Raw genomic sequence first — 25,676 nt, 5'->3', positions numbered from 1 at the left:
GTAAGTCTTTCACAAATATGTGTGTGCTGAAAACGAAATAGATTTGTTTTTATGTTAGTACCTCATCAGTTTGTTCAGTATAGGTACAAATCTGATCTGGATAAGGCAATCAATTGTTAATAAGTGCTATACTCTTTATTGCCAGCTATGGGCCTCATTTTCTAAGCGGCTCGCACGTGATAAGGGACGCGCCCAATAACTACACCTTCTAAGGTGTAGTTATTGGGCACGATGCCGGCAGCGATCGCACCACGGAGGTGCGATCGCTGCCGGACCGCCCCTCCCCCCCTGCTTCAGCCCCCACCCCTCCGTTAGCATGATACTTTAGAAAATGAGGCCCTATATGTCAATTTTTGATTGAAAATACCTCTCTACAATATTTATGTCAAAATTGCCTCACTTCCATATTTACGCTAAAATTTCTCAAGTTAGGAAGAACCTACTTTTGTTAGAATTTTATTGTTATAGGGCACATATTATTAATTTTACTACTTTTTTAAAGAATGTATACTGTTTGTTTTTAAATTATGTATGTTTTACTGGAAACCGCCTAGACGGCCAGACCCTGACCATTTTGCGGTAGATAAAAACTTTTAAAATAAATAAATAATCCAAACCTAGCCAGTGAACAGTGGCAGGAGCTTGGTTACCATGATTATGTAATCCACTATGAGCGTATTTTCTGGAATTGCAGAATATGCGACCAAATAAATACTAAAATAATAACGAAGAGTACATCCTACAGCAAACTGGGGGACACAAGTATAAACCATTATTCTAATTCTTATAAAACTGGAAAGGAAATTTTTGGGCTTGTTAAATGATGCCATATTGCATAGAATAAGTCTATTAGTTTAATGCATGGTTCATGTTTCCGTCTCAATTCACAGCAATCCGTTAAACTTCACAAGCTAGTGGAGGCCCATAACAACGTGAAAGTCACAGTGTGCAGAAGGAATGGAGGTGGGTGATTTCTGGACCATGGACTTAGGGTAAAAGGTTAAGCTGAGGGAAAGGGAAGGTAGCTTAAGACAGTGGAAGAAACCTGCACTGACGTGAAATGAAAGTGGTAAGGCGAAGAATAATAATAATGATATTTGTGCCTTACTTGGGTGCCTTTTACACAGGTAAAAATAGTTAATACCCCCTAAATGCATTAAGTGGACTTTTAGCCACCTGAAAGCATGTATGCATTTTCATAACCCGTATAATTCTGGCTTCACAAAAAAAAAAAAAAAAAAAGTCGTTTTGGAAGCGAGTTTAGAAACTATGCACGTGTGTTGAATTTCTGAAAAAGCCCAGACTTGCACCATCATTTTAAAATATATCGGCGTCTCACCGTACGTTTCTGCTATGGTTATTATGTAATGCCTGTAAGATGTCCTGATTGTTTTCAGGAATCAGCAACAATAAATAAATAGTTATCTGATGTATGTGGGTACCTTGGGCTTGAAAAATGGGCATGTGGGACCTCTGCACTTACACGCCCTGTGGAAAATCTACCCAAGTCGGCTGAAGAGAGCGTTAGAGAGAGTCAGGGACGATAACAGACCTGGGTACAGTACGTAGTATTTTTTCCGCAGAGATATATGTGGAATCTTTGGAAAGGTTTGCTGGAGGGTGTGATACTGTACTAAACATTCAGGTGAATTTTCAATGGAGTTACGCATACAAAAGTACCATACTATCGAAGCACTTTTCAAAAGCCATTTATGTGCGTATAGTCCACATACATGGGTAAAGTGCATTTAAATATATAAAATCCAGTTTTACGTATGTAAATGCTTTAGAAAATCAGGCCCAATTTGTAGGACTAAGTCTGCCAGCTTTCTTCTTTTTTTTTTTTTTTTTGTAATACAATTTTTATTGAGTGATCCTCAGACACAATATGAAACTTTGCCGATAACAGACAAGCAAACATAATACAGCAAACGATATTGATAAGTGGTGGGTGTATTTATTGCATTATTAAAAAGAAGTAGAAGAAATATCCAAGATTAGACAGCTACAAGTTTTCCAAATAAATACATTTGATTGTGGTTTATTCATGTGATTCTGCAAGCAAGGCAGGCACTTGACATGTGCTGCAGTGGGCCCAACACAAACCTAAACGATTTTAAGAATGTAAATCATGAAAGACAACCATCACAAAAGCATAAATACAAAATAAGTAGAATCTCTACTACTTTCTGACTTCTCCCCTCCACTTTCACTAGGGAGCTGGAGCAGACTGCAAACTAACAAATTATCATAAAAAAATACCCTCCCCTTAGAGGCCTTTTCAATCCTATTGCCTCTCAGGATTGCCAAGTGATTTTTAATGTCACTTGGACGCCCATGGCCCCTATCAGGAGGACCTAAGAACCGCACAATTGGTTGCCGGCAAGACTAAGAAATTTTACTGCAGGGTTGTTTTTTTTGTTTGTTTTGTTTTGTTTTAGTTGAAAATGAGAGAAAATGTATGCTTTTCCTTTCTTCCACCAGAATATAGTGAGCTGGAGTCCCGGCACCTGGTCCCCGGAGATGTCATCATTTTGAAGGGAGAGAAGTTCTTTTTGTCGTGCGACGCCATATTAATTAATGGGGTCTGCATTTTAAACGAAGGCATGCTCACAGGTACCGTCTCCTCTTTCCTTTTAGCCGCTGTGAAATTGTGCTTCTTTGAGGAGTGAAAGAGAATTGCTCCCGCAGGGTGCAAGTGCCGACTGCCGGCCCTGATTCATTACCTTTTCAGGACCGAACACAATCATTCACGTGTGGCAAGGATAGAAATTGCTTTATCGTATGGGTCTTTGGTACATTTCTTAGTCGTGTAACGCAGTAAAGTCCCAGCTATAATTTAAATAAAAAGGGCAGACATCCAGCATGGCTTTGCATAAAATGTAGCCATTCTTTTAAATCGCCTACAACACAGTTTATTTATCAGGATCATTATTATTATTTATTACAGATATTTATATTCCACCCAATTCCCAGGACATCTGTTCTAAACAGATTACAGAAGACCATAAATATATAAAACATGCAAACAAATAACATGCATCACAGTAATATTGCAGACTAATTTCATTCCTATCCTGAATTAACCATTTAAAAAAAAAAGAACCATAGTACATTTGTAATTGCCATTCATGCAGAAGACATGGCACCTCTGCTGGTGGAGTCGGGCCATTTTTGCTAATACAGCTGCCTGGCAATTTCAGTTCTGGGACACCTTTGGTAGCAGTTAGTTTCCTGGTTGGCGGATGTTTGCATCACTAAAATCAGCTGTAGACAGGCCTGTTCTTAGGGGGTGCGAATCAGGCTGTGACTGTCCTGGTCCCTGTACTTTTGAGGTACCAGTGCTGCCACAGTAGCCCTACTCCCTGTGATGTCAGACATCACTCAGGAGCACCAGCAACACCACAACCTGCACAGTGTAAAGTTCAGTGCCAGTGCCAGGCCAGGAGGTACAATTTTTCTGGCTGCTGTGATCAGTAGTTGTTATAGGCCTAGACTCATCATTTTACAATGAACAAACTCTCTAGAGTTAACTATTTATGCCACTATAAGAGGGGGCACTAGAAACTCGGGGTGAGGTTTATAGGAAGAGTTGGGTTTTAGGGGGCAGTTTTACATGCACAGTCACACATACAAACAACACAGTTACCATCAGTGAGGATTTTATGTGATTTGGAGGAATGAAAGAAAGGTAGATTTGTACCATGTTCTCTCTACCTAGCTTGATGCACTCTCTACCTAGCTGACAGTGAAAAAGTATAATTTTTGTCTTAAAAAGATGAATATTTATGTGTTTAGAGCAGGAAAAGTGTTATTCTGCAACAGATTAAATACTGCATTCAGAATGTTCTGGTGGTGCTCTGCTGAGTCAGAGGAACAAAATGACTGGGAGATGCACTCTCTACCTAGCTGTAATCAAGCTAGGTAGAGAGAACATGGTACAAATCTACTCTTCTTTCACCTTTCATCCCTCCAAACTATATAAAATCCTCATTGATGGTAACTGTGCTGTTCGTACATATGACTGTGCATGTTAAACTGCCCCCTAAAACCAAACTCACCCCACAAATCTCACCCCGAGTTCATAATGCCCCCTCTTACACTGGTATAAAAACTTCAGAAATCAGTGGGTCTTCACAGAGGCTCTCCCTCTCTCTGACCCTCTCTTTCTCTTCTCTCTCTCTGTTGCGCATCCAGGCCTACTCACCTCTGGCGCCCGGCTCCCGGTCTTGGCCCATCCTCCCTCGCGGCTGTGGGCAGCCACCTATGCTCCCGAGCTTCCTCGGCTGTCCCTGGCTCCACTGCAGACCTCCCCAGCTCCTGGCCGGTCTCCCTATGTGGACCGCGGGGAGATGCCGCCGTCCAGTGTCCTGCTGTCTTCTAGGCGCGCGCACGTGCATCTTGTCATCCTTTAAAGGGGTCGTGGCGGGAAACTAGCCCGCAGCCCTGGATGTTGACATCACTGGCCCTGCTATTTAAGGCAGGGTCCGCCACTAGTTCCTTGCCTTGGCAACAGGTCTCCATGCTTGTCGTGTGCTCGTTGCTCGTCTTTTCTTTGTTCCTGGTTCCTGATCCTGACTTCGTTCCTGGTTCCTGTACTTGTCTTTGTTCCTGGTTCCTGATCCTGACTCCGTTCCGGGTTCCTGTTCCTGACCCATTCCTGGTCCTTCCTAGCCTTGCTTGGACTGACCTCTGGTTTTGACCCTTGCTATGTCTGGACCACGCTCAGGACTGACCTTTGGCTTTGACCCTCGCTACATCTGGACCACGCTCAGGATTGACCTCTGGTTTTGATCCTTGCTGCATCTGGACCACGCTCAGGATTGACCTCTGGCTTTCACCCTTGCTAAGCTTTGGACTACGCTCTGGACTGACTTCTGGTTTTGACCCTCGCTCGTTTGACTGCTATTCCACGTCTGCTGCCTGCGCTGATGCCAGTCTGCTCTTTTCTATGTCTTCTGGTATCTTCCTGGACTTGGCCTTTCAGTCTCCGGCCTACTATTACTCGGGCGCCACCTGTACTCGTCCTTAGCTCTCTTTGGTGCTCAGATCTCTGTATCCCTGCCTCGTCCAGACCTACTTCGATCTTCCTGTTACCTTTGCTGGTCCCTGGCTAAGCTACCACCTCTTCACTGGGATGGCGCTGGCCGTCCATTACTCCTACCATGTGACAAGGGCCGGCCAATGGCAGGGATACCCTGTCACATGGTAAGGGCAAAGGGCCATCGGCGCCATTTTTATTAGTGGCAGCCAAGGCCCGAGAGCAGGAGATCGCTCCTGGGACCCCCACTGGACTACCAGTTACTTGTAAAAAATTTTGGGAGGGGTCGGGAGGGTGGGGGAAGCTAAGGGATCTGTTTTAAAGGGTCAGGGTGGGTTTAGGAGTTGTTTCTGTGTGCTGTTTTTCCCGTCCTCCCCCAAAACGATAAGAAAACCCCACAAACAATTTTGTGGGGTTTTCCTATCGGTTTTGGGGAGCCCCCCGATTTCTGACGACTTTGAAAATATCGTACGATATTTTCAATCGTCAGAAAAAACGATTCACATCCCTAGTCAGTACCATGCCCAGCATGTGACCTTGGAAGCTCTGTGTTGCATGAGAGGAACACGATGTCTGAAAGACAGAGAGTGAAGGAAAAGCACGGGCCCAAGAGCTGACAAATACGCCCCCTGAAAGCATGCCGTGAGAACTGACAGCGCAGCACCACCTCACAGGCATGGAAAAAAAGTCAAAAAGTCTTAGAAAAGTAACGAATGAGAACTGCAAGGGAGGTTCAGGACATGCTGAGACCTGAGCGATGTCTGCAGAAAACCTTAGGAAATCACCAGTACCCAGCGCTGAAGAGAGAGCAAGGCTCGTGCATCAGTACAGAAGAGGTCTCCATTACCAGCGGTGTCATGTAGACTCCTTCAAACTTTTGTTAGCAGTTGGGGGCATTTGGGGTCGGGTTTGTTTCTTATTTTCAAACTTGTTTTTTTTTTACTTTTAAACTGGGAACTGTTTGGTTTTATCTAGAGCTTTATAAGATTGGTGATTTCTATTCTTGCATGATTTTGGACATTTCAGGTACCTCAATATTTTGCTGAGGGGGGATGTGATGGAGGTCTTTAAAATCGTGAGAGGTCTTGAACGAGTAGATGTGAATCGGTTATTTACACTTTTGGATAGTAGAAGAACTGGGGGGCACTCCATGAAGTTAGCAAGTAGCATATTTAAGACTAATCGGAGAAAATTCTTTTCCACTCAACCCACAATTAAGCTCTGGAATTTGTTGCCAGGGGATGTGGTTAGTGCAGTTAGTGTAGCTGGGTTTAAAAAAGGTTTGGATAAGTTCTTGGAGGAGAAGTCCATTAATGTCTATTAATCAAGTTGACTTAGGGAATGGCCTCTGCTATTACTGGAATCAGTAGCATGGGATCTTCTTAGGGGCAGATTTTCAAAGGGTTAAGCGCATAACCCCGAAAACCCGCTCCCGCCCCGTGGTTTGAAAAAAGGGGTGGGGTATGGGCGTGGCCAGAGGCCTCCGAAGGCCTGCTAGGCCGGGGAATCGCACGCTGGTACTTGGCTGGCGCACGCAACCTATGCCTTCCAGAGGCAGGCACAACTTAAATAATAAAGGTGGGGGGGGGGATTTAGGTAGGACTGGGGGGCGGGTTAGATAGGGGAAGGGAGGGGAAGGTGCGGGGGGGCGAAAGGAAAGTTCCCTCCGAGGCCGCTCCAAAATCGGAGTGGCCTCGGAGAGAACAGGGAAAGCCATCGGGGCTCCCCTAGGGCTCGGCGCGCACAACGTGCACAAGTATACACCCCATTGCGCGCGCCGACCCTGGATTATATAACATGCGCGCAGCTGCGCGCACATGTTATAAAATCGGGCGTAGATTTATGTGCGCCGGGTTGCGCGCACAAATCTACGCCCGCGCGTAGGTTAGAAAATCTGGCCCTTAGTGTCTAGGTACTTGCCAGGTTCTTATGGCCTGGATTGGCCACTGTTGGAAACAGGATGTTGGGCTTGATGAACCCTTGGTCTGACTCAGCATGGCATGTTCTTATGTTCTTTTTCCAGTGCTCTGCTTATACGCACCCTCGCTTTACTTACACGGACTCAGGAACTGAACAGCTTTGTTCTCTCAGGTGACCGAATGCTAGCCCTGAGTTTAATTTCCTCAAAGAAGTTCTTTTATTTTAAACCGTAATCTCTTTACAAGAAAGTAACGAGGCTGATAGAATTTCAAGCAGAGAACCTTACTCTAACACTAGGACTGTCTTGCTATGAATTTCTTAAGGTGAATGCATTCCGGTGACCAAGACCTCGCTGCCCAGCCTGGACAATACCATGCCATGGAAAGAGTACAGTGGAGAAGATTACAGAAGACACGTCCTGTTCTGTGGAACTGAGGTCGTACGGACTGAGGCATCTGCTCAGGGTCCAGTAAGGGCTGTCGTGCTGAGAACGGGTTAGTAATATTTAACCTGCGTTAGGTTGGTTTGAAGTGCACTGGCGGCAGTACACAAACTCTTAACCTGAAAACTTCCAGGGTGCCTGGCCTCCTTGAGTTACCTCCCTGATGTTGCCCCATTTGGAAACAGAACCCTCACATTTCAAAATGGAGTTTGAAGTTCATTTAACTTTTCAAGGTTGTGAATAGCAGATCCTTAAACCTGCAGACACACATTTCAATTCCACTAAATGTTTGCTAACTTTTAATGTACTACTTTGACTTGCTGATCATTATTTCATCTTCCTTTTGATTTCCTTATCTTATCCGTCTTAGATTTTTTTGCAGATACAAATATTCCTTAAAATTAAAACTAATTACGCCATCACCTTGTGGGGAATGACAGTCTCCCTCTTTAAAAAGTGTGATGGTATTTGGTTTATTTTTTCTTTAAACCCTCCTAAGCAAAGGCCACCTGGGAACAGATCACCAATTAGTAAGAAAAATATGACCAAAACAAAAGCATAGCCAGGAGGCCAACAAATAAACCAAAAAAAGTAAATGGTTGACTATGGGTTTGATTTACTAAGGCTTTTTCCACTTGCAGGTTAATTTTCAGAAGCATTTGTGTGTGTGAAACAATGTCTTACCCACTGAAATGAGCTTTTGTAAAATTGCCCTCCCGATGCACGAGAAAGTTTACATGCATATGGCACAGTGGCCATTTGCCGCTGTGCCTGGGATCGTGGGCCGGCTGGTGCGCGCAATCTACGCCTGTCCAGAGGCAGGCGCAACTTAAATAATAAAGGTAGGGGAGGGTTTTAGGTAGGGCTGGGGGGCAGGTTAGGTAGGGGAAGGGAGGGGAAGGTGGTGGGGGGGGGGGGGGTGGTGGTGGAAGGAAAGTTCCCTCCGAGGCCGCGCACAAATCTACGCCCACCCACAATTCTTAAAATCCAGCCCTATGCATACTACTCTATCGGTTTTCTTCTATGTGATTAGTGATCAGACTGTAATCATTAGGCTTTAGAAAAGTCTTAACGCTATAGAGTAAGACTTATTATACATCTCTAAGAACGTTTTAATTGCCATATGTTTTCCTGTGCATGCTTTTAAAGCAGAAAAATTATTTGAAACTTTTTTTGTGGTTTCTTTGTATGACTTTAGGGTTCAACACAACCAAAGGCGACATGGTGAGGTCCATCCTCTACCCCAAACCCGTTCACTTCAAGCTGCACAGGGACGTTAAAAGGTTCTTCATGTTCCTGGCAGTTCTAGCTTTAATTGGAATAATCTATTCAGTAGCTATATTTGCGATGCGTGGGGTAAGTGATTTTCATTGCGAGGGTCACAGTCAATGTTCTCAGCAAGCTGCAGGGGAGTTCGCTGCTTGTGCTCTTAAGTGTTGGGTATGTTGCAGTCTGCTCCTGATTTGAAGGACATTTGACTGGCGGATCCCATGGCGAGACAGCTGCAGCACACCCATTGGTTAGAATGCAGGTGGATGCAGGGCCGGTGCAAGGGTATTGGGCGCCCTAGGCGACCCTTGCGCTGCCGCCCCCCCCCGGTCGCGCCCCCCACCTGTTTCGGCGCGCTGCTCACGGCCCTGAGAAGCACACAGTCTATTTCTCTTTGCTGCGAGCAGGATAGGCCCCGCTTGCAGCACCCCGTGGCTGCTCTTTGGCGCCCCCTACGGTTCGGCGCCCTAGGCGACCGCCGAAGTTCGCCTACTGGACGCGCCGGCCCTGGGTGGATGACTCCCGCACAGCTTCCAGGGGACATTGTTGGTCACTGTAGAAATATTCTGTAGTTGATAAGTGTAATGTTTCAATTGAAATCTTTGTTGATCTTGACCATTTTATTTTGCCTTGAATTACATTTTCTTCCATAGTGAAGACTATCAATATTTCAATGTATTGTCCCATTCTTCTCAACATTATTACCCTATTAATATTTTTTTACTGTGAGCAGCTACTCTAAATTAGTATCACCGTTGGATACAACAAAGAAGGACCTGTGCTGTTGAACTTGTGCTTTTTAGTTTTGTGCTCCAGTACTTATTTTAATGGATAGAGGCTTAACTTTAGCAATTCTTGCACAAAATAAATGGAAGTAAGACAGATCCCATGATTCAACAAACCTGAGGCAAACAGCATCTCTAGAGTAGTAGACTATGAAACCTGTCACTCGTGAAGTTGTACAGAATAGGGATTTCCAGTTTTTATCAGAAAATTTCCTCTATTTATTTAGAATGAATATGGAGCCAAGAAAGTCCACTCTAATAAACCCAGAACCCACAAAGTAAGGAAATCAAGGCAGGTTGATAGTGCCCAGACACGATAACTATCCAGAACTGATTATGTGTCTCTGCACAGTGCTGTGTCCATCTGGTATGTGCTACACTAATATTTAATATTATTATTAATTCCTTGGCCTCCATGAGCTGAGCTGGCGTTCTATATTTATTTTAAAAATTTGTTAACATCCTATCAACATTTCTAGGTGGTTTATAGTTAAAACATCCACAATTAAAACACATGAAAACACTACATTAAAACATTAAAGACTCACTTATACACCATCGTACGACCTGAAATTTAAAGATCACTTGCACTTGACCATTCCCAGCCTTCCGCACAGAGACTTCCACTCTTCAGTATCAAAGTGACTCTTCGCCTTACTACTCTGTTTTATTAAAGGCCTGTTGAAAGATAAAGGCCTTTACCAGTTTTCTGAACTGTAAAAGCCCAGTTCCACTTTTTAAGCACCAGATCATAGGTCCCTGGACATAGAAGAGCCTATTTTGTGATTCATCTAATCGAATAACTTTAAAAGATGGTTTGACCAATGACATTTGTGAACTTGATCTTAAGGTCCTAGTCGGTTGGTATAGTTTCAGAGCAGAATTAAAACAATTTGAGACCAGACCATTAATGCCCTTAATGACCAAGGGCCTCATTTTCCAAAGCTATCGCAGACTTGCGCTGTTAGCGCAAGTCTGCGATAGCTAGCGAAAGTAGCGCAGGCCTGCGCTACTGAAATCAAGGCGGAGTCGGCCCCGGAAGAGGAGAAGTCGGGGGCGTCACCGGGGCTGACTCCGCGAGGACGGCGCGCCGAGCGGAAAGGTAAGGCCCTTTTTGCTCGCTATTTCGCGCCCAATAACTACACCTTCTATGGTGTAGTTATTGGGCGCGATGCCAGCAGCGATTGCACCGTGGCAGTGCGATCGCTGCCGGCTAGTGCAGGACCGCCCCCCCGCCCGTCCCCCCGCCCCAGAGTAGTGCAATTTTCTAAAGTATCGCAGGCCTGCAATACTTTAGAAAATGAGGCCCCAAGAGAGCAACCTTAAATTTAATTCTCCAAATAATGATACTTTAGCAAGTAAGGTTTTATATGCTTGGAAATTGGAATTCCTGCTACAATTTGTGCTGCAGCGTTTTGAATACATTGGACTGCACATGTCGTATAAAGAGGCAAACCAATATATAGTACATTGCAATAGTCAACTGTTGACATTACCATGGAATGTATCACTGTCTTCAGATCACTCATTTAAAAATAGACATAGTTGGTGAAGCATTTGTAGCTTATAATAAGAAGAACACACAAACTGTGGCCGAATGACAGTTTAGTATCAAGAATGAATCCAGGTTGCAAACTTCCTGGGAGATTAATATCCTTGAATTATCGATAGTTAGAAATTGAGGCATTTTATCGGACAGGAATCTGGATAAATCAAGATCCAAGTTTATGCCATATTTATCACTAATCTATTCTTAGCTAGGACTGTAAATGTAACATGCAGTAGGAAACTTGTTGCAACACATCAACATATGAACCTCTAATAGGAACATAAAATTGGATATCATTGGCATAGATTCCATAACCAAAATCCAATTCAGCAAAAACATGGCAAATTGGTCTCAGATATATGTTAAAGAGTAAGTCTGAAAGGGCCGAACCTTGAGGCACTGCACGTGAGATCTTAAACAATCTGGGCTTCTTACTAGCTACTTGAGGAAAACCATCTCAAGACCAAGTCACCTATCCCAATTTCCTGTAAATGGTTTAAAATAATAGTATCATCAACAGTATCAGAAGCTGCTGCTAAGTCCAGCATGACAAGTAAGAATTCCGTGCCAGAATCAAACCCTCACCAGAATACGTCACAGAGTCATAGTAATAAAGTCTCTGTGCTATGTCCGAGCCTGAATCCATACTGCTGCATATCTAATATGTTATGATCATCCATGAAATTCTGCAATTGTTTTAAGACAACTTTATCTATTATTTTAGTCAGAAAGGGGAGATTAGAGACTGACCGATGGTTTTTAAAGTCATTCATGGCTAAATTCTGTTGGTTTTTTTTTAGAACTGGTTGCATTAAAGCCTCTTTCAAATGAACTGGTAAAATCACCTCTCCTCAGAGAAAAGTTTACTGAATCCTTAACAAAAGGAGCAATATCATCCCTTACACATTTTAAGGGCACATTTGAATAATCATTCGTCGTACAAATGTTGGGTTTTAAATTTGCCATAATTGTATTAACATCATCAATTGCAGTTTCTTTGAAAACTTCCCATCTGGAGGAACTTAATATGCTCATCTAGTGTCATGGTAGCAGGTATCAATGAATCGATCTTATCAATAAAAAACTGACCAATCAAATCTCGGCCTAAACCATGATAGCATTAATTTCATTTTCATGCAATTTAATGGTGTCTCACAATCTGAAACAGTTCTTTGGGTTGATTCTGTACTTCGTGGATCTTCTTTGATATATACTGACGTTTAGACATATCTCCCTCAATCCTATATTCCTCCATCGTGTCAGCAAAATTCTTTTTATCTTGTTCCCGCAGAGATTTCCTCCAGCAACATTCTAACTTCCCTTTTGTTTCTCTTAATAACAATCAATTCAGGGGCGAACCATAATGCTTTGTGTTCTCTGCCTAGGTCTGTTCACTTATGGGGTTACTATATCTAGTGCGGTTTCAATAGAGTTTTTCCAATGATCCTCCGCCTCGTTACATTCAGAGGCACAAATTCATTCAACTTAGGTAAAATTGGTTTTGAACCCAAGTACCCATAAATAAACCTTACTGGCTCACTACTAGAGGATGGACAGGGCTGGTCAGTCTCTGCAGATAATTTAATGAAAAAAGGATCAGACCATGGCACAATGGAACAGTCTACTTGGGGATTCCCTAAAACCTTCAAATTCATTTTGATGATAATTCAGTCCAAAGTATGTCCTGATGAATGATTTGCTTCCAACCCAAAACGTCCACGTTTTCAGTTAGCGGAACGTCCACGTTTTCAGTTAGCGGAACTGAGTCAACGTGCAAGTCAAAATCCCCTAAAGTAATAACATCTTTTAAACCTGCATTAAAAGGGATAGGTGCCCATATCACTAAAAGAAATGCCCTTGTAGTTAGCATTACTTTTGGGCCCCTGGGTGGTAGTCTGAGCAAGATAGCCAAGAATCGAGTGGTCCTCAAGAATAGACCCTTTCACTTTCAGTGGTGCAGTAGTCCAGCCGGAATAGAACTGGCTCACACCTGAGGCGATGTAGGGAAGCACCGCGCGTTCTCACCCCTCACCCTGTGCACATTCTGAGGGTAATTCTTGGAGGGACTTCTGAGGCTAAAGCAGTGTTGTTTTTATGCACAGAAATGGCCTTTCGCAAAATTGTCCACCCAATATGCAGATAAACTTAAGACGCAGACATGACATACGTGTGTAGGTGTACCCGGACTGAGAGGCGATATTCCTGAGGGTGTAGCTGGAGAACGGCGTGGACTTGACGTGTACCTTTTTGCATATTTTTGAAAAGTATGCCCATACATTTTCCCCGAAAGATTTGTGCAGACTGTTTTAGCAGGTGAGACTTGCGTGGGCAGTTTTGGTGGCACAATTTTCTACCAGTCATAACCCATAAGTGGTTATTACTTACAGATGCGATACCGGACACCAGAGTTAACAAAGAAAATATTGTTTCCCCGTTTTGGTGTTTTGTTTCTTGGATATTCATAGGGGGATTCTTTTTGAGGCAGTGCTTATTTGTGGCATAATTTTCAGAACAGATTTATGTGGGTCAGTCTGCTTCAAAAAATTGGTGCAGCCCATAGGCGTGTTTGCTGACTTTTTCATGCTCAGTGTTACAAAATTAACCCCTCCTTGAATAAAAGACGAGCCTTCACTCAGGGGTGAATGTAGTGCCACACCTGAACACTAAAATGAATTTGAAAGATACATGAAAATAAAAAGATCATCATGTGTGAAGTAGGGAGCTCTAGTAGCCCTATCGGTCCCGGAAAACAAATGGATTTTTTTTTTTTAATGCGGGTTGTGATGCATCTCATTTTATTATTTTTCAAAGATGATGCACGCAAGCTTTTCGGATCACCTGGGCCTCTTTGTCAAGACCGAGTCTAAGATTGGGTTACATTTTTTTAAGACTAAAATAATAAATAGGTTTATTTCAATGGTGAGCGTGTGGAGAACTGAGACTGTACAATAGCTCCATTTGTAATTTTAAAAAATACGTTTGTCTTCCTCTAATAGTTCAACGGGTTTATTGCCGTTTTTTGCAGATGCCTGCAGGGAGGATTATAATAGAAGCACTGGTTCTCGTGACCTCTGCCATTTGTCCAATTATTCCTGCTGCTTTGACGGTTGGGATCCTCTACGCCCAAAGCAGGCTGAAGAAAGAATCAATCTATTGCATCAGCCCTAACAGAATCAACATGTGTGGACAAATAAACCTCATCTGCTTCGACAAAGTATACAAATGATTATTTTTTTTCTAAACTGTGCATTAAAATTTGAGGCTCTGAAATATTTTGTCTCTCTTCCACCCTGAAAGCATTTATATTGGCAATTTTTCTTTTACTAAATAACTCAGCTGTCAGGCAAAATAAATGCAGTCTTGTGTTTTTTATGAAATCTTTGGTTGCTCTCGGAATTAAATTTTTAGTTGTTGACGTTGGCCAAGCTTGAAGGTCACCTGGCTCCCAGTGTGACAATGGAAATACAAATGATAGTGACAAATCCATCAGAGCAGATGAAAAAGATGGGAATATATTTCTGCAATGTCCCACTCTCCTATCAGCTTTTGTGAAATGGGAGTCATGCCTGGGAATCGAACACATCTGTTATTTTTCTGCTATAATTGTATACCTTATAGGGATGTGCATTCGTTTGCAACGAAATAGGAAATAAAGACGATATTTCCTATTTCATTGCATTTCAGAGGGCTGACGAAACGAAAGGAAAACCCATGACATTTTGTGTGGTTTTCCTATCGTTTTTTGGGGGGGGAAGAAAGGGCACATTTTAAAAAAAACCCCAACAACCCAAACCCACCCCAACCCTTCAAATTTAATTAATTACAACCCCCCACCATCCTGACACCCCCCCCCCCGACTTGCCAAACGTCCCTGGTGGTCCAGCGGCAAAATTGAGCGTCCGGTTTTCAACCCGCGAGCTGCGGGCCCATTTAAAAAATTTTTTTTTTAATTTTTAACTTTTTTAAATTTTTGGGACCTCCGACTTAATATCGCTATGACATTAAGTTGGAGGGTGCACAGAAAAGCAGTTTTTTACTGCTTTTCTGTGCATTTCCCCGGCGCCGGCAGAAATTAACGCCTACCTTTGGGAAGGTGCTAATTTCTGAAAGTAAAAGGTGTGGCTTGGCTGCACATTTTACTTACTGAATCGCACGGGAATAACTTGCATGTTGCCGGCGCTATTAGTCTCGGGGGGTTGGACGCGCGTTTTTGATGCAGTATTACCTCTTACTGAATAAGGGGTAAAGCTAGCACATCAAAAAACGCGCGTCCAAATGTGGGTCAACAGTGCGCTCCGCTGGAGCACACTGTACTGTATCGGCCTGCAAGTTATCTGAATGAAAATTAACGACAGTTCAAATCGTTAAGTCTTTCCTCGAAAGCATCAGAATGCTAAGGCACGTCCTGATGCTCCTGGGGTCTACCCTTAAAGGGCCTTTTTAGGCTCAGTCCTCCCAGCCCCAAGTGTCTAAACTCCAAGGAGGTCAAATAAGATCCCCCTATCCCATCCCTTCCCCTGCCACACCCTGAGGTGGCAAACGTTTAAAAGATGGTCCCACTGCCGGCTCTGGGCCCAGTAACCAAGCCCTACCACCTTGGCATGGAAAACCTTTTCCCCCCAGCCCCCAACCTTCTTACACCTGCCAGACCCCAGGTGGTTCAGAGGTGTGTCAGAGTGCGCCATGCAATGTTCTCTTTAATTTCTGAAAGACCGTGTCCGCAAACATTTTCTTTGGTGCAGCTTTTAAGCTTACTTCCCATTTGTACACTACAAGCCAGGATAATACAAATAATATTGGGATCTCTTGTGCGCGGCCTACATTTGTGCGCGCTACCCGGTGTGCACAGATGTACGCCCAATTTTATAACATGTGTGCACAGCTGTGCGCATATTATAAAATCAGGGGTCAGCACGCGTAAGGGGGTGCACACTAGTGCAACTTGCATGCACCGAGCCCTCGGGGAGACCAGCTGGCTTTCCCCGTTCCCCCTCCCCACCTTCCCCTCCCTTCCCCAACCTGTCCCGCCCCCCAGCCCAAAATAAAAAAAGCCCCGTACCTTTGTTGTGGAAGTTACGTGTCTGGCCAGGCCCCGCCCTTGTCCCAGCCCCACCCCCAGACCGTCCATTTTTTCAAGCCCAGGGACTTACATGCGTCCCAGGGCTTTATGCGCGCTGCTGAGCCTTTTGAAAATAGGCTCGGCGCACGTAAACCCTTTGAAAATCTTCCCCTATGAGGATAACTTTAAAAGAAGCCTGTGCATGCCCATATACACAGCTATATGGACGCACGCATGCACACACATTTTATAAAAGATACGCGGCATGCATTTTAAACCTAGCCAGAGAAGTTTAAGACTTATCTGGCTAAGTAAAAGCAGGATAAGTAAAAGAAAAGCACTACTTAGCCAGATAAGTAAGGTAGATAGATAACTAGCGTTTGAAGACTTATCCGGCTATCTTACTTATCCAGCTAATTATCACTTTTTTAAGACTTATCGGGATAAGTGGCAACAAAGCTGTCACTTAGCCAGATAAGTAAAAAATTATCCAGATAAATTGCATATATCTGCTATGTGCATGTACTTGTGCTCCTAATTTTAATCATTTATACATGTATATTTCACTGTATTTTTCTTTGCACTTGTCAGCTTTTAAGCATGTAAATCATCATATTTTGTAATATGTATGCGTGAAGGACATTACCAATTTGTCACCAGTTTGCCCAGTCTATTTCTAGGTCATCAAGAACCCCTCTGGTTCTTCTGCCAGAACTCCCTGTAAGAGAGAGGGTGGGGGGGTATCATTAAACCCCCAGGTCCTTTAAAAGATGATGGCCTCAGGCTGTTGGGCCACCATCACTTGGTGGCACATAGCCACCACCTATGGGGCAGGCAATTATCTACTGTATCTGACTGTAACTGGCCTTGATCTCAGGTTTGGAAAGGTGAATAACAAAATCAGAGTGGAATGTGCTGGGTGGTATTCCGAACAGTGGAAAGTCCTTCACAATATTATCATTGCTGTTCTAAGTATTTATATAGTTTTCTGCTATGGCAATTTCGATGTCTAAACCATTACTGTAAACTATCTGTATTAATCCAGACTCTTATTTAACCCTAGACTGGAACCTTAACAGAAGACGGACTGGATCTGCTGGGGATTATTCCTTCTGAAGGAAACTGGTATGTTTCTGTAATACTGTGTAGTAAATATATTTCTGTTGTAGAATGAAGATCTAAGTTGATGTGCTGTCAGGATGGAAGAAGAGTAGACTGTAGGCGCCCTTCCACTCCATGACATTTGTAGGCTTTATTGGCTTGCTGTAATTTGTGAGGAATTGTGAAAGGAGCGAAGAGTAAATTAATTTATCACACACAATTTATTATAATCATACCTTCTCCTTACTACTTGCATCCATGCTTGATCAGCTGTCATGTCGGGCGGTTTCAGCCTCCTTTAGCGATCCATGAATTAGCCAGCATTCTTAGTGATCTAATGTCATGACACTGCAGGGGCACTGAATATATATTGTACCTGACCTCCTCTCTTGCCCCATTCTTAATGACGGTAAAATAATGTTAACTCTTTTGTTGTTGCTCCAAATCAGCTTTCAGAAAATGCACAAATTTACACCTGGCAACTCTTTACCCTGGGGTCCACTGTTTGGTTCCATGGTCAGCTGCCACTCGCTGCTCATCCTCGAGGGGGAGCTGCAGGGAGATCCACTGGATTTGAAAATGTTCGAAGCCACCAACTGGGTAACGTTTCCCTCTGTGCTTCATGCAATAAGGCCGAATTTCTTTCAAGTCATGCTGGAAATTGCATCGTTTATCCTTGTGATGGAAAGGAAATGCAGGTTTCATTCTCTATGTATCCAGCAATCTCAGAAAAATAGATACTTAAAGGTGACCAATGCATTGAATCTGAGGAACCTAAGTTATTAAACTTAATCTTGTATTGATTAAACTTTGATATCAGGTAGCAGAAGGGCTTTGTCTCACTCTGGTGCTCATATACAAAGGGTTTTCTACCATTTTGTGAGCCTGACTTCAGTGCTGGAAAAAAATCATGGAAACATAAAGAATAAGATCACAAAATATTTAGTTACACATGGTTTAATGCGAAACAGCCAGCATGGATTTACCCAAGGGAAGTCTTGCCTCAAAAATCTCCTACATTTTTATGAAGGGGTTAATAAACATGTGGAGAAAGATGAACCAGTAGATGTGGTATATTTGGATTTTCAGAAGGCATTCGACAAAGTCCCTCATGAGAGGCTTCTAAGAAAACTAAAAAGTCATGGGATAGGAGGCGATGTCCTTTTGTGGATTGCAAAAGTAAAAAAAAAAAGTAAAAATTAAAAAAAAAAAAATTTTTAAATCAGCCCGCGGGTCGGAAGACAGATGCTCAATTATGCCGGCGTCCGTTTTCCGAACCCGTGGCTGTCAGCGGGTTTGAGAACCGACGCCGGCAAAATTGAGCGTCGGCTGTCAAACCCGCTGACAGCCGCCGCTCCTGTCAAAAAAAGAGGCGCTAGGGTCACGCTAGTGCCCCTAGCGCCTCCTTTTACCGCGGGCCCTAATTTGCATAGGCCACCCTCCTGAATCACGTGCCCGGGAGAGTTGCCTGTGCGCGCGCCGGGAGAGTGGGCGCTCGCCCGCTCTCCCGCGCGTTTTTCTGAATCGGCCTGTAAGGGAGCCTCCCAAAACTCACCTAATGCCATTATTCACACACCATTTACATTTCATGAGCAGTAAGAACTCCCTATCTCCTGCCCATTGGGATTCAGTAATTTAGAAAGATGGAAACATCTGGGCCTTCTTTAATAACATTTATCATAGTTCAGCATTGTCTTTGATTTATCTGCTAGCTTGCAACAGGCGGTCTTCTGAAACCCAGCTTAGTTTGCATTTTATTACAGCCACAGTCTCCTGAGCCCAACAGAATGAGGCTGTAGTTAACGTTTTATTGTCTCTTATCCTTCAATCCGGAACAGGAAATGTTTATCAAAGATATACAGAGCGTTTGCCAGTATTACTTAACCTGCAACAACTATTTATTCATAGCAGTAATCAAATAAACCAAACTGAACAAACCGAGAACAGAAAGGGAGCTGTAAAGGTTCAGTTAAAATGACTTGTGCCATTGCTCTGCAGTGATGGAGATCCGGGTACGAGACTCCAACGTTCAGGCTGTGTAGGCCTTGGCGCGCTGCAGATTTGGTGCAGTCAGAGGGAGGGCAGAAAGCTCCCTAGACTAGGGATGTGCATTCTTTTTTTTTGTTTTCATTTTTAGCGCATACTCATTTTTTTTAGCGCGCACTAAATCAAATCAGCGCCTACTAACTCGATTTAGGGCGGACTGAAATAAAAACAAAACAAAACAAAAAATGAACCAAATAACAAAATCCCTAACCTACACTGGGCAGGTTCAGCAAATAGTGCTGAGGGTACAACCTGGAGGAGGAAGACTCCTCCATCCCTCAGGCTAGCGAGTTATCCCTGAGGTGCAGGACATGGCCATCTACGGAGGGGGGTTAGGTGGCAGAGGTCGTTGGGGTGAAAAACCGAAACGAGAAAAAAAAAATGGTCAGAATTTTTAAAAGAGAAATTTGACCGATGTGTGTGGCACTGGAAGGTTTCATTTTGAAGAAGTGAATTCCATTTCAAATATGTTCTTTATGTCTTGACAGGAAATAGAAGATTCTAAAACAGAAAACAAAACTGATGCAGGTTCATCGGAAGGCATGGTTCTTAAGCCAGGTGCTAATGCCAGCGTGGTAAGAAGAACTTCAGTGTAATTACTATAAAAACTTGTACAGGAGAGAAGAAGCCTCTTTTTTTTCCCTTGTGCATTGCATGGGTTCTCTCTAAAATCTCAGAGTATTTTTTCTTGGCCTATCCTGTAGTTTGCAGCTTAGGTCATCACCTGTTTTACTCTTTTCTAGGGGTATGCACAGACATTAATTTTCTTCTGTTTGATGCTTCTTTAGTCTCTTTTTCATGCATTTAAAACAAAAAAAAAAAAAAATCTGAAAGGAACAACAAAGTAATTAAAAAAACAAAACAAAAGCACAAACAGGAGCAGTCCCCGGTCACTCACCGGTGCTATGCTTAGAAATGACGTCGGTAGACCGGCCTGCGCTGTTGTTAATTTCTACCATGCAGAATGGGGTCAGCCTGGGTTTGGGCCTAGCTGGTGCCGTTTTGTCTGGAATAAAATAAATAATGGCTGCTGCAGTCTCAGTCTGCCTGAGCCATTTCTAAGCATATAGCACCAGTGAGACAGGAGCGGTCCGGGCTCGGTGAGAGGGTCAAGAGGCCTCTGAAGGTCAAATGAAGTTTAATGTAGAGAAGTTGCAAAGTGATGCACATAGGGGAACAATAACCCTTATTTTAGATACTCAGTGCTGGGTTCCACATCAGGGGTAACCACCCAGAAAAAGGATCTTAGAGTCATTGTGGACAGTGTGTTTAAATCCTTAGCTCAGGGTGTGGCAGCAATCAAAAAGCAAACCGAATGCTTGGAGTTATTTGGAAAGGAATGGAGGATAAAATGGAGAGTATCTTAGACCTTTATGATTGCACAGTTTGCTGCTCATGGGAACGACCCCACGAGTGGCTGCGACGGGGAATTCCCCTAGGCACGGGGACACATGGAGCTCGCTCGTTTTAAAGGGCTCACGGCAGGAAGAGCCTGGATTACCTTTGGATGACATCAGGACTCTTCGCCCTATAAAGGGACCCTGATGACACCTCCTTCGTCACCTCAGCAAAGGTCGTCCAAGACTGTCTACAGCCGCGGCCTTGTCTTCAGCCTCAGCCACAGGCTTCGAACCAAGCCTTCAACCTCAGACCTTGTCCAAGTGTTCAGCCTCATTCTTTGTCTAAGTCTTCAGCCTCAGCCACAGTCTTTGTCCGAGTGCTCAGCCTTTGTCTTCTTCCATGTCTCAGTCTTCATCCAAGTCTCCAGCCTCATTCTTCGTCCTTGTCTTTTTCAGCCATTCTTCCACGTCTCCAGCCTCAATCTTTGTTCTTGTCTGAGTGTTCAGCCTTATTCTTCCACGTCTCTAGCCTCAGTCTTCTTCCAAGTCTCCAGCCTCAGTCTTCTTCCAAGTCTCTAACCTTAGTCTTCTTCCAAGTCTCCAGCTGTCCTTCGACTCTGTCCATAGTTACTAACTTCTGGACTTTCCTTAGTCTGTCCCGTCTCATTTGCCCACCGTCAGCGCAGACCTTAGGATTTTGCTCTTGAGGTTGTGTCAACTGTGTCATGGCAAAAGGGGTTCACGTGTCCATCGCTCACAATACACACCTTGGTATTTTTTTTAATGCTCTGGCTGTTAGAAGAGCTCACATATTCCTTTGATGGATTCTGTAACTAGTTATTAATTATCATTAAACTTACATGGGCTGTATGGGAAATCTTAGCCTTAAAATATATATTCTAGATTAGGGGGTAACCTTCAGATTAGGTCTGATTTTCAAGATAACCATAATATGAAAATAAACTGGTTATTGGGGTATACAGATAGATCTGATGAATGTTCACTGCAATTATGATGAAATTCAGACCTGTTTTTGCTTCGCAAGGATTCATGCTGCCTACTGCCTGTTCTAGATAATTTATTCAATCGGCCAAAAGGGATTATTTTCAATGCACGTTATGCTTATCAGAAAATAATCTAAAATAAATTGTGGGGTGAATTTTCAAATGTTATGCATGAAAAATTAGCATATATGCATGTAAGTAGCCTGTATTTGCGTAATCTGTAAGTTATAAACATCAAAAGTATGCACACACATTACGCTTCACAAACACACATACACAGGTGTTAAAAAGAAGCTCTCTAGAGGCATTCCAGGGCGGGGCTGAGAGGGGCGCGCTTGTTTCTATTTCAAAAGACACAGGGACGGTAACTTTCAGACTGGCGAGCAGGCACACTTTGGCATGTGTGTGCAGCCATTTTATAACTTGTATGTGCAACTTGTGTGTGCAGCCATTTTATAACTTGTGCGCATATATGCACGCATGTTATAAAATGGCCTGACTTTGGGCATGTGTGCGCCCAAATTTAAGTGGGCACATGCATATGTGCATAAATCCCACTTCTGCTTTATAAGTCGGGGAATTTTAAAAGGGTCGTGTGTCCACGCCATCGCCAGTTTCACCAGTTCACCCACCAGTTTGCCCAGTTAAGAACTAGGAACTCCAAGCCCCCCTGATTTGACAGCCTGCACTCCCCCCAGTTACCCCAGACCCTTTAAACCCCTGAGAAACAGCTCTTTTTGTTTTTAAACGTACACCTCCTCCATTGCAGAAGTAAACTTACACGGCAGGGGATCTGGGAGCACACCCAGGCGCATAAGTATTTATGCGCAATCTCTTGGCCACGCCCCCAAACTCCTATGTCCCACCCAGACCACATCTGGGCCCCTCCCCTTTTTTAAATGAGCACGCAGCGGGAGAGCCGCATGCATCTGGGTATCTTTTAAAATTCATTGGGGGGCACGTGAGCCCGGCTTCAGTGCATATATCTCCCGATTTTGGCACACACCGGGCTTTTAAAATTCACCTATAAATGCAATGTAGCAATATTCAAAGGCTTTGAAAACTGACTTTGAAAATTGCATGCAAATGACTTCCCCCGCCCCCCCAACTCTACCCACGGAATGCCTCTTTTTTTTCTTCACATAAAAATATGCACATGTGAGTCACGCGTGCAATTTTACATGTGCAAAGCACTTTCCCTCCGAGCAATTTTCAAAAAAGCCCATTTATGTTCATAAAACCCAATGTTATGTACATAAATCCTTTTGAAAATTCAGCCCATACGGTATTTTCCTATCATTTACTTTCAGACTTTTGCACATTTGTTTGAAATTAGTCTAAAAAAAGCACGGTCTAACTCCGTATGGATGCAGCCTTCGGACCTTCTCTTTTGCTGACCAGACGGTCACCTCTGTGCCACGTATGTTGACTAAGTGCCAGTATCAGTGGGTAGGAAATTTGTGCAGTATAATCAATCGATTACTCACATTGCACTTATTAACCGCCGCCCCACACTTGTTACTTTGCTCTCTCTCCGCAGGGTTCAGTAAAAGGAATGGTCATTGTCAATCAGTACCCCTTCTCCTCATCCTTACAGCGGATGGCGGTCATTGCTCAAGTAATCGGAGAAGAACAGCTTACTGTGTACATGAAGGGAGCTCCAGAGATGGTGGCCAGTTTTTGCAAATCGGATACAAGTACGGAAACCTATTTTGACTTTAATTTTTTTCGGGTCATTTAAAAAAAAAAAAAAAAAAAAGATATTTTTCATTGCCCTCCATTAACTGTCCTTTGGGTTCTCAAGTCAAGCAATGGAGTATCAAGGTTCGCGTTAGTATTTGAACCTTGAGTTTTGGTGCATGAGTTGACAGGAAATTTCAGATTGGGCTTTTCTAGCTTATGTTATGGTGCCCCATGAAAGGCTAAGTTTTCAATGACAGAATATGAGGCTGAGTGCTTCCACTAGTGAGGGTGCTAGGAAATGCTCGATGCAGGATCACCAATGGGTCCTTATGTTTATCAATGCTTTAGGACAGGTCTCTGGAACAACCAGAATTAGCCAGATAAGATCTCCAGCCAGTTAGGTCCCGCCTCACCCATCCCTTAGCTGGCTGTTTAGCTGGATGATACTTGGCAAAGTGAAAGCCGCTGATCCCAGGCAGATATTCACTTGCTGCTACTTAGCCAAATACGCCAAAATTATCTAGCTAAGTGATGCTGAATATGGATCCCATGACTTTTCTACCAGCTGGAATCAGTTTTATTGTACATTCAATATGTAAAAAGAGTTCTATGCAATTACCTCTTCAGTGTAATAGCTGGAACATATAAAATATGCTACATCTCCAAAGAGGCCAGGTTCACAAAATAAGGCTGTCTTTTCATTAATACATTTTAATAGAAAGCAAAATGCTTTTAAATGGTGAATAAAATGGAAAATGTCATAATGCCTCTGTATCGCTCCATGGTGAGACCGCACCTTGAATACTGTGTACAATTCTGGTCGCCGCATCTCAAAAAAGATATAGTTGCGATGGAGAAGGTACAGAGAAGGGCAACCAAAATAATAAAGGGGATGGAACAGCTCCCCTATGAGGAAAGGCTGAAGAGGTTAGGGCTGTTCAGCTTGAAGAAGGGACAGCTGAGGGGGGGATATGATAGAGTCTATATAATCATAAGAGGACAAGAATGGTAAATGTGAATTGGTTGTTGTTTACTCTTTCAGATAATACAGGGACCAGGGGGCACTCCATCCATGGTTAGCATGTGGCACATTTAAAACAAATCAAAGAATATTATTTTTCACTCAATGCACCATTAAGTTCTGGAATTCGTTGCCAGAGGATGTGGTTAGTGCATTTAGTGTAGCTGGATTTAAAAAAGGTTTGGATAAGTTCCTGGAGGAGAAATCCATAAACTGCGATTAATCAAATTGACTTAGGGGAAGATTTTTAAACTTACGCCATGCGTCCAAGTGAACGCGCTTCCCAGGGTGCACACATGGATGCAGCTATTTTATAACATGTGCATGTTGGCGAGCACGTGTTATAAAATACGAGGGGCGCATGCAGGGGAGGTACATTTTTAATTTACATGCGGTGATGTGATGGTCCCTCTTCCCAGTTCCCTTCCAGTCTGCTCCAATTAAGGAGCGGACTGGGAGGGAACTTCCCTACCCCCCTATCTAACCTACCCTTACTCTTCCCCTCTCCTCCCCTCCCTCTAATTTGCCTACCTTTTTTTGGGTTTTATTTTGTTGCTTACTGCTCCGTTGGAGCAGTAGCAACATCCAAACGCCGGCAATCCCTTCCCCGGTACAGCAGCAAATGGCCACTGTGCTGGCCGCCTCTATCCCCAAGGCTCCCCGCTACCCTCCCCACCCCTTCCATGCAGCCTGGCACTTCTGCGCATAACGGGTCCCTTTGAAAATGCACGCGGTGCACGCGTAATTTGTTTTCCACGCCCGCAATGTATTAAAAATTAGAGAATAGCCAGTGCTTATTATTGGCTTTAACAGCATGAGATTATTTAATGTTTGGGTACTTGCCAGGTACTTGTAAACCTGGATTGGCCTCTGTTGGAGACAGGATGCTGAGCTTGATGGACCCTTGGTCTGACCCAGTATGGCAACGTCTTATGTTCTTAACGGAATCAAAGAAGAACTGCTAATAAAAATGCAGTTGATTTTGCAATTCTGTTAGTGTTTGGTATTTTTGAGGTTGGTAAGGCCAGGCCCAGACAACTTAGGCAAATGCCAAATTTTAAAGAAGTGTTAAACCTAGGTTGAAGAGGAGCTGCACCCACTTGCTTTAGGGCCAAATGGCATCCGTTTTTCATTCATTGGGGAAGATACTTTCCTCCGTTCTGTCCTTTGGGTGTCAAGGTCTTGCATCTGGCCCTGTGCAAGGCCACAATGCTGGTCCTCACTAGTAATTCCTGAGAAGGGGTAGCAGTTGCATGGTGTAGTTTCACAATAGAGGTGATGGGAAAAACAGTATTGCAATTGAGGAACGCATGGGAGAAATGCATAAGGCGCTTAGTGATGGATAAATCAAGTCAGAGTCAGAGCCCCAGTACCATCAGTGGTACTGTAAGAGATGGAGGGAATGGACAGAGCAGG

At 43.5% G+C, this 25,676-nt stretch overlaps 1 protein-coding gene across 1 annotated transcript in view; it reads left to right on the top strand.

Annotated features, from left to right (window-relative positions):
* Positions 1-25,676, top strand: part of LOC115099326 (probable cation-transporting ATPase 13A4) — a 118,738-nt gene that overhangs the window by 52,735 nt on the left and 40,327 nt on the right. The window contains exons 8-16 of the mRNA XM_029616910.1: positions 891-963; positions 2,485-2,616; positions 7,285-7,455; positions 8,602-8,759; positions 14,032-14,220; positions 17,129-17,190; positions 17,616-17,766; positions 19,701-19,787; positions 23,097-23,253. Coding sequence (XP_029472770.1) covers positions 891-963; positions 2,485-2,616; positions 7,285-7,455; positions 8,602-8,759; positions 14,032-14,220; positions 17,129-17,190; positions 17,616-17,766; positions 19,701-19,787; positions 23,097-23,253 — 1,180 coding nt within the window. The remainder of the gene's footprint in view (positions 1-890; positions 964-2,484; positions 2,617-7,284; positions 7,456-8,601; positions 8,760-14,031; positions 14,221-17,128; positions 17,191-17,615; positions 17,767-19,700; positions 19,788-23,096; positions 23,254-25,676) is intronic.

The sequence above is a fragment of the Rhinatrema bivittatum genome, chromosome 9, assembly GCF_901001135.1.
Source record: "Rhinatrema bivittatum chromosome 9, aRhiBiv1.1, whole genome shotgun sequence".
Classification (NCBI taxonomy): Eukaryota; Metazoa; Chordata; class Amphibia; order Gymnophiona; family Rhinatrematidae; genus Rhinatrema; species Rhinatrema bivittatum.
This window is presented reverse-complemented; position numbering and strand designations above follow the sequence as displayed.